Here is a 13132-nt window from a genome sequence, read left to right on the forward strand (position 1 = left end):
AACAAGGCGTTGAAAGATGGTGCGATCTACGAGAGAGACGCAGAGGAACTGTCCTTATGGCCCCTCCCCCTGTCATAGGGCCCCGCCCCCTGTCACATGGCTCCGCCACCTGACTGGCCGTAATGTAGGAACCTTCAGTTTGATCTTATTGACGTCCAAACATCTCACTGTAGCCCACAGCACTGGCAGACCTTCAACTGAACACAACCTGCTGCCTCTTCTTAATCATTACAGATGACATGAATAATAATCTATTATTTAAATAATTATTACAATGTTTACTATTACAAGTATATTTGTGAATTTCTGTATTAGATTACGGCATTTTAACTATCTTCACATTGCCATCATTGGAATGATAATAATTAATATAATATAATAATATAATTATACTCATCCTCATCGTCATCCGCTTATCCGGGGTCGGGTCGCGGGGGGAGCAGCTCAAGCAGGGGGCCCCAGACTTCCCTTTCCCGGGCCACATTGACCAGCTATGACGGGGGGATCCCGAGGCGTTCCCAGGCCAGTGTTGAGATATAATCTCTCCACCTAGTCCTGGGTCTTCCCCGAGGTCTCCTCCCCACTGGACGTGCCTGAAACACCTCCCAAGGAAGGCGCCCAGTGGGCATCCTTATCAGATGCCCGAACCACCTCAGCTGACTCCTTTCTAAGTAAAGGAGCAGCGGCTCTAATCCGAGTTCCTCACGGATGGCTGAGCTTCTCACCCTATCCCTAAGGGAGACGCCAGCCACCCTTCTGAGAAAACTCATCTCGGCCGCTTGTACCCGCGATCTCGTCCTTTCGGTCATCACCCAGCCCTCATGACCATAGGTGAGGATAGGAACGAAGATCGACCGGTAGATCGAGAGCTTTGCCTTGCGGCTCAGCTCTCTTTTCGTTACAACGGTGCGGTAAAGCGAACGCAATACCGCCCCCGCTGCTCCGATTCTCCGGCCAATCTCACGCTCCATAGTACCCTCACTCGCGAACAAGACCCCGAGGTACTTGAACTCCTTCACTTGGGCTAAGGACTCATTTCCTACCCGGAGTAAGCAATCCACCGGTTTCCTGCTAAGAGTCATGGCCTCAGATTTAGCGGTGCTGATCCTCATCCCAGCCGCTTCACACTCGGCCGCCAGCCGATCCAGTGAGTGCTGAAGGTCACAGGCCGATGATCCAATGAGGACCACATCATCTGCAAAAAGCAGTGACGAGATCCTCAGACCACCGAACTGCAACCCCTCCCCACCACGACTACGCCTCGATATCCTGTCCATGTATATCACAAACAGGATTGGTGACAAGGCGCAGCCCTGGTGGAGACCAGCACCCACTGAGAACGAAACTGACTGGCTGCCGAGAACACGAACACAGCTCTCGCTTTGGGAGTACAAAGATTGGATGGCCCTGAGGATAGACCCCCTTACCCCATACTCCCGCAGCACCTCCCACAGTTTCTCCCGGGGGACCCGGTCATACGCCTTCTCCAGATCCACAAAACACATGTAGACCGGATGGGCATACTCCCAGGCCCCCTCCAGGATCCTTGCAAGAGTGAAGAGCTGGTCTGTAGTTCCACGTCCGGGGCGAAAACCGCATTGTTCCTCTTCAATCTGAGGTTCGACGATCGGCCGAACCCTCCTTTCCAGCACCTTGGAGTAGACTTTACCAGGGAGGCTGAGAAGTGTGATACCCCGGTAATTGGCACACACTCTCTGGTCCCCCCCTTTGAACAGGGGAACCACCACCCCGGTTTGCCACTCCTTTGGCACTGTACCCGACTCCCACGCGATGTTGAATAGGCGTGTCAACCATGACAGCCCCTCAACACCCAGAGCCTTTAGCATTTCTGGCTGGATCTCATCAATCCCTGGGGCTTTGCCACTGCGGAGATGTTTGACTACCTCAGTGACCTCCACCAGGGAAATTGACGACGAAACACCATCAACCTCGAGCTCTGCCTCCAACATAGAGGGCGTGTTATTCGGATTCAGGAGTTCCTCAAAGTGTTCCTTCCAACGTCCGACGACCTCCTCAGTTGAGGTCAACAGAGTCCCATCCTTACTGTACACAGCTTGGATGGTTCCCCGTTTCCCCCTCCTGAGGTGCCGGATAGTCTTCCAGAAACACTTTGGTGCCGACCGAAAGTCCTTCTCCATGGCCTCTCCGAACTTCTCCCACACCCGCTGCTTAGCCTCCGACACGGCACCCTGCAACCGAGTCAGGAGTCCTCCAGGATAGCATATCCCGGAAGGCCTCCTTCTTCAGTCGGACGGCTTCCCTGACCACCGGTGTCCACCACGGTGTCCGAGGGTTACCGCCCCTTGAGGAGCCTAAGACCCTGAGGCCACAGCTAGCCACCGCAGCTTCAGCAATGGAGGCTTTGAACACCGCCCACTCCGGCTCAATGCCCCCAACCTCCACAGGAATGCCAGAAAAGCTCCGCCGGAGGTGTGAGTTGAAGATACCTAGGACGGGGGCCTCCTCCAGACGTTCCCAGTTCACCCGCACTACTCGTTTGGGTTTACCAGGTCTATCCGGAAATTTCCCCCATTCCCTGATCCAACTCACAACCAGATGGTGGTCGGTTGACAGTTCCGCCCCTCTCTTTACCCGAGTGTCCAAAACATGCGGCCTCAGATCAGATGACACGATCACGAAATCGATCATCGATCTTCGGCCTAGGGTACTCTGGTACCAGGTACACTTATGAGCACCCTTATGTTCGAACATGGTGTTTGTTATGGATAATCCATGACTAGCACAGAAGTCCAATAACAAACGACCGCTCGGGTTTAGATCAGGGAGGCCGTTCCTCCCCACCACGCCTCTCCAGGTGTCTCCATCGTTGCCCACGTGGGCGTTGAAGTCTCCCAGCAGAACTACGGAGTCCCCTACTGGAGCCCCATACAGGACTCCATTCAGGGTCTCCAAGAAGGCCGAGTACTCTGAGCTGCTGTTTGGTGCATACGCACAAACAACAGTCTGAGTTTTCCCCCCGACAACCCTTAGGCGCAGGGAGGCGACCCTCTCGTCTACCGGGGTAAACTCCAACACCGCGGCGCTCAGCCGGGGATTTATGAGTATCCCCACACCCGCCCGGCGCCTCACACCCTCGGCAACTCCGGAGAAGAATAGAGTCCAACCCTTATCCAGGAGTACGGTACCAGAGCTGAGACTGTGCGTGGAGGTAAGCCCCACCAGATCTAACTGATAGCGCTCCACCTCCCTCACAAGCTCCGGTTCCTTTCCCCACAGCGAGGTGACGTTCCACGTCCCCAGAGCCAGCTTCTGCCGCCCGGGTCTGGTCCGTCGAGACCCCTGACCTTCGCTGCCACCCATGTGGCTGCGCACCCGACCCCAACGGGTCTTCCCACAGGTGGTGGGCCCATGGGATGAAGAGAGGGGGGGCGCCACGTAGTTTGTTCGGGCTGTGCCCGACCGAGCTCCGTGGCAAACCCGGCCACCAGGCGCTCGCCATCGAGCCCTCCGTCTGGGCCTGGCTCCAGACGGGGGCCCCGGGCTTCCTCCGGGCCGGGTCACATCTCCTCTTTTTTCGTAATAATATATAATATAATATATAATAATAATAATATAATTATTGAATTTCATAACAATATATTGATAGCAATGATAATAATTATATTATTGTGTGTCTGCGTGTGTATATGGGTGTGTGCACGTGCATGACGATTCTCCAAGAACGTTGACAAGTTAAAAATAAAATAACTTTGAGTGTTAATATAATATTTTGGATTAAAAGTAGACTTAAAGTACACATCGGATTCCTTCCTAACTGAAGTTTAATGTTTGGTTCTGATAATAGACTGGTTTCGTTTTCACAGTTGAACCCAGAATACATGTTCTTATATTAGTTTAAATACTCACAGTAAAAGCTGAATCATGTTGTGGATTAATTGAACTCATTAGAGAGGATACTCAAATGCTTTTCAACCAAATGAGGGAATCGAAGCATCGTATCTTCAGGGACCATGAACCAAACATTTTGGAAGAATAGTTTTGAACAGTAAAAACTTGAGTCAGTCTTACCTGAGGACACACCGTGACCAAAGACCAACAGCAGCAGCCCCGTTAGCGCCTTCATATCGATGTATTCAGAAGAACAGCTCGAGGAGATTATCCACAGAGACGTGACTCAGAGTCCAGCATCAGACGCACTGACCAGGAAACATGCGGACAAGAGGAGAACTTCAAAGTGAAACTAACTCTTACACACACACACACACACACACACACACACACACACACACACACACACACACACACACACACACACACACACACACACACACACACACACACACACACACACACACACACACACACACACACACACACGCGTGCGCAGGGACGTGCACAGGGGGATTGCTCAGGTTGCAACAGCCCATATGCCCTCCTCGACTCATGTTGCCCTTCCGAGGAACAAATAAAATTTTAAATCGTAGAATTTCATGTATGCCTAGCTAAAAAAAAACTACCATTCGAAACATTTCATAAGGTAAAAATAGCCTCATTCACTTCCATTCGGGCACCGAGAGTGAAGGTCAGTAGGGGGAGGGCAAACTCTGTTTACGTAGCTGCAGCGCTGCACGTGAACGGCACCTGCCTGCATGATATGCCTGCCTAATGCCTAGACCAGGGCTATTCAACCTCCTTATCAAGTGGGCCGAAAAGGAAAATCACTGGGGGTTCATGGGCCACACAGAGTAAAACTACGTGAATGAATCGCTACAAATAAATCGTACTTAAAGTAGTGTTAACTTAATATATATAGTACTACTACATGGAATAAACTTGTCAGACGCATTCCTTCATTCTTCACTTTTAACCGTATCATTATAAAAGATTTTGTTCTCACATATTTTGTACACGTATTTAGAATTAAACAATGTTGTTTGAATCATCACAAAACTGTACATGAGACATTTTGAGTCAGTGAGAAAGATTGCACTGCCTTGTTTGCCTAGTTTGGCTCATCCTGAGACACTCATGCAGCTTCTCATAGGTCATGGAGCAAAGTGCCCTTGTTCTGATGGCATTCATATGAGAAAAGCTAGACTCACACGTATCGGTTGAGCCAACATTGTCGGAATAAGTGATGTCAGTTCCTGATTGTGGGGTACTGATACTGGCTAGTATCACCGGCTACAAACAGAAACCTGGTTGGCATGCAACTATGTTTCTCCTTTATTTTATTTATTTTTTGCATGCAACCTCTTGCGGGCCAGAAAAAAAATTGAGAGGGGCCGGCCCACGGGCCGCTAGTTGGATAGGCCCTGGCCTAGACCAAAGAGATTGTCGTTGTTGTCTGTTGAGACGACTGCCTTTTATGAAATTAATTAAAATCTTCATAAATCCAGGCTCAGTTTGTCAAGTAACATTTTAGCCAAAGGAATCAGAAAGCCAGCTAGCTTGCAGACAAGCAGATCATTATCTCATAGGCTGCTATTTTTTTGGTAGGAAAACTAAACTACATGTCTGCTGATAGTTCGTTTCTAAAATTTCGTTTTAGCAAGAAGAATGAATTATTGAAGTAATGCATCACATGAATTCTTTCTTTCAAATTGGTTAAATGCCTAAATCGTATATGGGTATTGTTTGTTATTGTTAAGTGAAGCCGTAATACCCACTGAAAAGAGGCGGATTCAGGACAGACAGACAGACAGACAGACAGACAGACAGACAGACAGACAGACAGACAGACAGACAGACAGACAGACAGACAGACAGACAGACAGACAGACAGACAGACAGACAGACAGACAGACAGACAGACAGACAGACAGACAGACAGACAGACAGACAGACAGACAGACAGACAGACAGACAGACAGACAGACAGACAGACAGACAGACAGACAGACAGACAGACAGACAGACAGACAGACAGACAGACAGACAGACAGACAGACAGACAGACAGACAGACAGACAGACAGACAGACAGACAGACAGACAGACAGACAGACAGACAGACAGACAGACAGACAGACAGACAGACAGACAGACAGACAGACAGACAGACAGAGAGAGAGAGAGAGAGAGACAGAGAGAGAGAGAGAGAGAGAGCGAGAGAGAACCAGGAAGCAGCAAAGGGGAGTCACTGCAGGGTTGGCTACGACCAGCAGGTGAGACTGAGACGTTACATTGTGATAAAGATGAAACAAGTGTAGGCTAATTGATTAATTAATCAGACTCATATTTTAGCCTACTAATAGACATTTTTTATAATTACATTCAATTTAAATAAGCAACTAGTCTCCAGGCATGGGGACAATGTGGACCAGGAGGCACATAGGGCTGGTAGGCCTAAGTGCTGATCACCAAATATGAGATGAGAGGACCATGCTATAGGTACAGGGGGACCGCCTTCCATTCAGACAAAACGCCAGTCCGTCATTGACGTCTAATTGTCGTAGTGGCGGCACTTCAATTGTTTTCAAATGTCCCACCCTTACTGTACGTCCACACCATGAAGTTTTGCTGCGAATATTTCTGTTCGCTTTGGTCGCTCAAGTCGCTCATGACGTACAATTCAATTTTGCAGACGCATTTAAAGGAGCCGTATGCGTTTAGTACAGACAGCCATATCAAAGAGTGAACTCCCAAACACTTTGGCCATATTGCCGAGACGGTTTTGCTTGTTGGATAAAGTGCTTCGACAGCAAGTAGGACAGTGATTCCCCTCCAATATATATACATAAAGAAAACTCCTAAAGTGTAATTACAACCGAGAACAAAAAAACGTTGCGTGTTGTAGTGGGCTAGTTAAAATATGTTTCACTGATCTGCAAATCATGATGTGCACTCATTCGTCAAACATAACCATGATTGAGAGCATGGTGTATCCCCACAATCCAAACTCAAACTCCAAGCAGGTTGTCAGCCCAACATCTAACCCAGAGTGCCCTCCATTTAAATAAATAAATGTCAGTTAAGTTACTATCTTTTGCTTAATAAGGGAACAAAAGGGTGATTTAGCTCACGGCTCACTGATGAAAGCCCTTGCATATGCAATGATATGAATGAGTCTCTTACCCCAAATGGGTAAGAGACTGCAAAAATTGCAAAGCAAACATTTTCTGTTCCCTCTTTCTTCATTTGTCACGTGAAGTCGTTCCCCATTTGGTAATACTTTCCATCATTGCCAGTTTTGTTCTCAATCATCCTCAACATGTTGATTCTGTACCCCCATACAGGAAATAGGTGGAATCAAGATGTTTTTTATATTAAATTCATGTATTTGTTTATTTCCTTGTTTTCAAATTCCCAGTTGATTGTTTTACACTTCACAAAGACCAAAGCCTTACAGAGAGTGCAACACACACCTACTCACTGTCAGACAGACAGACAGACAGACAGACAGACAGACAGACAGACAGACAGACAGACAGACAGACAGACAGACAGGCAGGCAGGCAGGCAGGCAGGCAGGCAGACAGACAGACAGACAGACAGACAGACAGACAGACAGACAGACAGACAGGCAGGCAGGCAGGCAGGCAGGCAGGCAGGCAGGCAGGCAGGCAGACAGACAGACAGACAGACAGACAGACAGACAGACAGACAGACAGACAGACAGACAGACAGACACACACATGCACACACACATAGTATGGGCCGATATATTTAATGGCATAATTATAATACAGATAATAATTACGATATCGTATATACCAGTCCGTATATCCACAAGATAACTTGGCACACGTTTATATAAGGAATATCCACAGTGTAAGACAAAACCTTTAACGTTAATGCATAATGCCTACCATCAAAATAGTATTAGTCATTATATTTAAAATGGGACTACATACTTTAAGATACATATATATTAATGAATATACCTTGTATATACCACCCCAGCTTTTCCCACACATTCATTTGACATGCGACAGATACGGATAACTACAGTGTTTCATATCAAAATAATACTATCATTATAAGATAACTGTTTTAAGAGGATTCATGGAAAAATGTGTTGGATAAAACACCGCTTTTAACACTTTAAAGTTCCCAGACTCTAACGCTCATTTCCTCCCATGTAGGCATGCCCTCACACCCCTCTGGACAAAGACGACTCACAGGAGGCACTCAGAGTGGTATTCCACGAACGGAGGTTTAACAAACACAGAGTTAGCGCTGAACTCCAGGTTGATTGACCCTGTGCCAACCGAACCAGAGCTGTCTGTTCCAACGCACGGGTTATGCATTAGTTCAATCAACACCTCACTCCCCCTCATCTCCCTCCCCCTATTCACCCTCCCCCTATTCACCCTCCCCCTTCCTAACCCTCCCCCCCCCCTCCCTCCCCCCTCACCTTGGGAGACGGTACCACGCTGAAGGTGGCCATGATGCGGTCGGGGTACTCCTCCAGGGTCTCGCTGATGAGCAGGGGGCCCAGGCCCGACCCGGTGCCCCCCCCCCCCAGGGAGTGGGTGAGCTGGAAGCCCTGCAGGCCCCCCCAGCTCTCCGCCTCCTGGTGGACCAGGTGCAGCACCGCGTCCACCAGCTCCGCCCCCCCGGTGTAGGGGCCCTTGGCCCAGTTGTTCCCGGCACCGCTCTGGCCCCCACAGCGCTCAGGATCACTCCCATCCATCGCTCCAACTCATAGAGTTACAGCCTGCAGTGGACCCTAGACCCTAGACCCCCCCCCCCCTCACTGTAGTGGACCCTAGACCCCCCCCTCACTGTAGTGGACCCTAGACCCTAGACCCCCCCCCCCCTCACTGTAGTCGACCCTAGACCCTAGACCCCCCCCTCACTGTAGTGGACCCTAGACCCTAGACCCCCCCCCTCACTGTAGTGGACCCTAGACCCCCCCCCTCACTGTAGTCGACCCTAGACCCTAGACCCCCCCCCTCACTGTAGTGGACCCTGGACCCTAGACCCCCCCCCCCCCCCCCTCACTGTAGTGGACCCTAGACCCTAGACCCTAGACCCCCCCCTCACTGTAGTGGACCCTGGACCCTAGACCCCCCCCTCACTGTAGTGGACCCTAGACCCTAGACCCCCCCCCCCTCACTGTAGTGGACCCTGGACCCTAGACCCCCCCCCCTCACTGTAGTGGACCCTGGACCCTAGACCCCCCCCTCACTGTAGTGGACCCTGGACCCTAGACCCCCCCCCCCCCCCCCTCACTGTAGTGGACCCTAGACCCCCCCCTCACTGTAGTGGACCCTGGACCCTAGACCCCCCCCTCACTGTAGTGGACCCTAGACCCCCCCCTCACTGTAGTGGACCCTAGACCCTAGACCCCCCCCTCACTGTAGTGGACCCTAGACCCCCCCCCCCCCTCACTGTAGTGGACCCTAGACCCCCCCCCTCACTGTAGTGGACCCTAGACCCCCCCCCTCACTGTAGTGGACCCTAGACCCCCCCCCTCACTGTAGTGGACCCTAGACCCCCCCCTCACTGTAGTGGACCCTGGACCCTAGACCCCCCCCCTCACTGTAGTGGACCCTGGACCCTAGACCCCCCCCTCACTGTAGTGGACCCTAGACCCTAGACCCCCCCCCCCTCACTGTAGTGGACCCTGGACCCTAGACCCCCCCCCCTCACTGTAGTGGACCCTGGACCCTAGACCCCCCCCTCACTGTAGTGGACCCTAGACCCTAGACCCCCCCCCCCTCACTGTAGTGGACCCTGGACCCTAGACCCCCCCCCCTCACTGTAGTGGACCCTAGACCCTAGACCCCCCCCTCACTGTAGTGGACCCTGAACCCTAGACCCCCCCCTCACTGTAGTGGACCCTGGACCCTAGACCCCCCCCCCCCCCCCCTCACTGTAGTGGACCCTAGACCCTAGACCCCCCCCTCACTGTAGTGGACCCTAGACCCTAGACCCCCCCCTCACTGTAGTGGACCCTAGACCCTAGACCCCCCCCTCACTGTAGTGGACCCTAGACCCCCCCCCCTCACTGTAGTGGACCCTGGACCCTAGACCCCCCCCTCACTGTAGTGGACCCTAGACCCTAGACCCCCCCCTCACTGCAGTGGACCCTAGACCCCCCCCCTCACTGTAGTGGACCCTGGACCCTAGACCCCCCCCTCACTGTAGTGGACCCTGGACCCTAGTCCCCCCCCCTCACTGTAGTGGACCCTGGACCCTAGACCCCCCCCCCTCACTGTAGTGGACCCTAGACCCCCCCACCCCCCCCCCCCCCCTCACTGTAGTGGACCCTGGACCCTAGACCCCTCCCCCCCCCCTCACTGTAGTGGACCCTAGACCCCCCCCCTCACTGTAGTGGACCCTAGACCCCCCCCCCCCCCCCCTCACTGTAGTGGACCCTAGACCCTAGACCCCCCCCTCACTGTAGTGGACCCTAGACCCCCCCCCTCACTGTAGTGGACCCTAGACCCCCCCCTCACTGTAGTGGATCCTAGACCCTAGACCCCCCCTCACTGTAGTCGACCCTGGACCCTAGTCCCCCCCCTCACTGTAGTGGACCCTGGACCCCCCCCCTCACTGTAGTGGACCCTAGACCCCCCCCCCCCTCACTGTAGTGGACCCTAGACCCCCCCCCTCACTGTAGTGGACCCTAGACCCCCCCCCCCCCCCCCCCTCACTGTAGTGGACCCTAGACCCCCCCCCTCACTGTAGTGGACCCTAGACCCCCCCCCTCACTGTAGTGGACCCTAGACCCCCCCCTCACTGTAGTGGATCCTAGACCCTAGACCCCCCCCTCACTGTAGTGGACCCTGGACCCTAGACCCCCCCCTCACTGTAGTGGACCCTGGACCCTAGACCCCCCCCCTCACTGTAGTGGACCCTGGACCCTAGACCCCCCCCCCTCACTGTAGTGGACCCTAGACCCTAGACCCCCCCCCTCACTGTAGTGGACCCTGGACCCTAGACCCCCCCCCCCTCACTGTAGTCGACCCTAGACCCCCCCCTCACTGTAGTGGACCCTGGACCCTAGACCCCCCCCTCACTGTAGTGGACCCTGGACCCTAGACCCCCCCCCCTCACTGTAGTGGACCCTAGACCCTAGACCCCCCCTCACTGTAGTGGACCCTGGACCCCCCCCTCACTGTAGTGGACCCTAGACCCCCCCCTCACTGTAGTGGACCCTAGACCCCCCCCCCCTCACTGTAGTGGACCCTAGACCCCCCCCTCACTGTAGTGGACCCTAGACCCCCCCCCCTCACTGTAGTGGACCCTAGACCCTAGACCCCCCCCTCACTGTAGTGGACCCTGGACCCTAGTCCCCCCCCTCACTGTAGTGGACCCTAGACCCCCCCCCCCCCCTCACTGTAGTGGACCCTAGACCCCCCCCCTCACTGTAGTGGACCCTAGACCCCCCCCCCCCCCCCCCTCACTGTAGTGGACCCTAGACCCCCCCCCCCTCACTGTAGTGGACCCTAGACCCCCCCCCCCCCTCACTGTAGTGGACCCTAGACCCCCCCCCTCACTGTAGTGGACCCTAGACCCCCCCCTCACTGTAGTGGACCCTAGACCCCCCCCCTCACTGTAGTGGACCCTAGACCCCCCCCTCACTGTAGTGGATCCTAGACCCTAGACCCCCCCCTCACTGTAGTGGACCCTGGACCCTAGTCCCCCCCCCCCTCACTGTAGTGGACCCTGGACCCTAGACCCCCCCCCTCACTGTAGTGGACCCTGGACCCTAGACCCCCCCCCCTCACTGTAGTGGACCCTAGACCCTAGACCCCCCCCCTCACTGTAGTGGACCCTGGACCCTAGACCCCCCCCCCTCACTGTAGTCGACCCTAGACCCTAGACCCCCCCCTCACTGTAGTGGACCCTGGACCCTAGACCCCCCCTCACTGTAGTGGACCCTGGACCCTAGACCCCCCCCCCTCACTGTAGTCGACCCTAGACCCTAGACCCCCCCTCACTGTAGTGGACCCTGGACCCTAGACCCCCCCCTCACTGTAGTGGACCCTAGACCCCCCCCTCACTGTAGTGGACCCTAGACCCCCCCCCCCCTCACTGTAGTGGACCCTAGACCCCCCCCTCACTGTAGTGGACCCTAGACCCCCCCCCCTCACTGTAGTGGACCCTAGACCCTAGACCCCCCCCTCACTGTAGTGGACCCTAGACCCTAGACCCCCCCCTCACTGTAGTGGACCCTAGACCCCCCCCCCCCCCTCACTGTAGTGGACCCTAGACCCCCCCCCCCTCACTGTAGTGGACCCTAGACCCCCCCCCTCACTGTAGTGGACCCTAGACCCCCCCCCCCCCCCTCACTGTAGTGGACCCTAGACCCCCCCCCTCACTGTAGTGGACCCTAGACCCCCCCCCCCCCCTCACTGTAGTGGACCCTAGACCCTAGACCCCCCTCCCCCCCTCACTGTAGTGGACCCTAGACCCCCCCCCTCACTGTAGTGGACCCTAGACCCCCCCCCCCCTCACTGTAGTGGACCCTAGACCCCCCCCCCCCCCTCACTGTAGTGGACCCTAGACCCCCCCCCCCCCCCTCACTGTAGTGGACCCTAGACCCCCCCCCCCCCTCACTGTAGTGGACCCTAGCCCCCCCCCCCCCCCTCACTGTAGTGGACCCTAGCCCCCCCCCCCCCCCCCCCTCACTGTAGTGGACCCTAGACCCTAGCCCCCCCCCCCCCCTCACTGTAGTGGACCCTAGACCCCCCCCCCCCCCCCCTCACTTCTGACCCTGCAGTAAAGCATTGGGTGCTCAGCGAGGTCGTTCTATATAATGACAGGCCCGCTGTACATTATGCAGCTATAGGTATATGGTATATATTCATAAACAGGGATATGAATACCTACGGAAAATAACGATGCAACTGCACAAAATATAACTAAATGATTTCATTGACTCCACTTAATAAAGTGGAGCGTCTTTAGTGAATGACGACATGAATTTCGTGAGTGAATGAGATGATATGAATGTAGTTTTTATTGAGTATTTATCATGTTACCTTTATTTTTTTAATGAGTCAGTGTGTGTGTGTGTGTGTGTGTGTGTGTGTGTGTGTGTGTGTGTGTGTGTGTGTGTGTGTGTGTGTGTGTGTGTGTGTGTGTGTGTGTGTGTGTGTGTGTGTGTGTGTGTGTGTGTGTGCGTGCGTGCGTTTTGTCTGTCAGCATAAGATCTAATATCAGGAAGTTGGTGGAGGAAGATCATAAGAAAT

The 13132-nt window shown here is 53.9% G+C and overlaps 2 protein-coding genes across 3 annotated transcripts in view; both read right to left on the minus strand.

Annotated features, from left to right (window-relative positions):
- LOC132451408 (major histocompatibility complex class I-related gene protein-like) overlaps positions 1 to 5208 on the minus strand; it is a 32546-nt gene extending 27338 nt beyond the window's left edge. The window contains exons 1-2 of one of the 2 annotated variants that reach the window (XM_060043935.1): positions 4051 to 5208; positions 628 to 3550 (exon numbers count right to left, since the gene is read on the minus strand). In XM_060043935.1, coding sequence (XP_059899918.1) covers positions 2191 to 3342 — 1152 coding nt within the window. In that variant the 5' untranslated portion in view covers positions 3343 to 3550; positions 4051 to 5208 and the 3' untranslated portion in view covers positions 628 to 2190. Of the gene's footprint in view, positions 1 to 627; positions 3551 to 4050 lie in introns of those variants that run through there. The other variant, XM_060043934.1, reaches the window with a different exon arrangement.
- The window catches only part of LOC132451379 (uncharacterized), a 291272-nt gene that overhangs the window by 74547 nt on the left and 203593 nt on the right, over positions 1 to 13132 (minus strand).

The sequence above is a fragment of the Gadus macrocephalus genome, chromosome 22 (assembly GCF_031168955.1).
Source record: "Gadus macrocephalus chromosome 22, ASM3116895v1".
Taxonomy (NCBI): domain Eukaryota; kingdom Metazoa; phylum Chordata; class Actinopteri; order Gadiformes; family Gadidae; genus Gadus; species Gadus macrocephalus.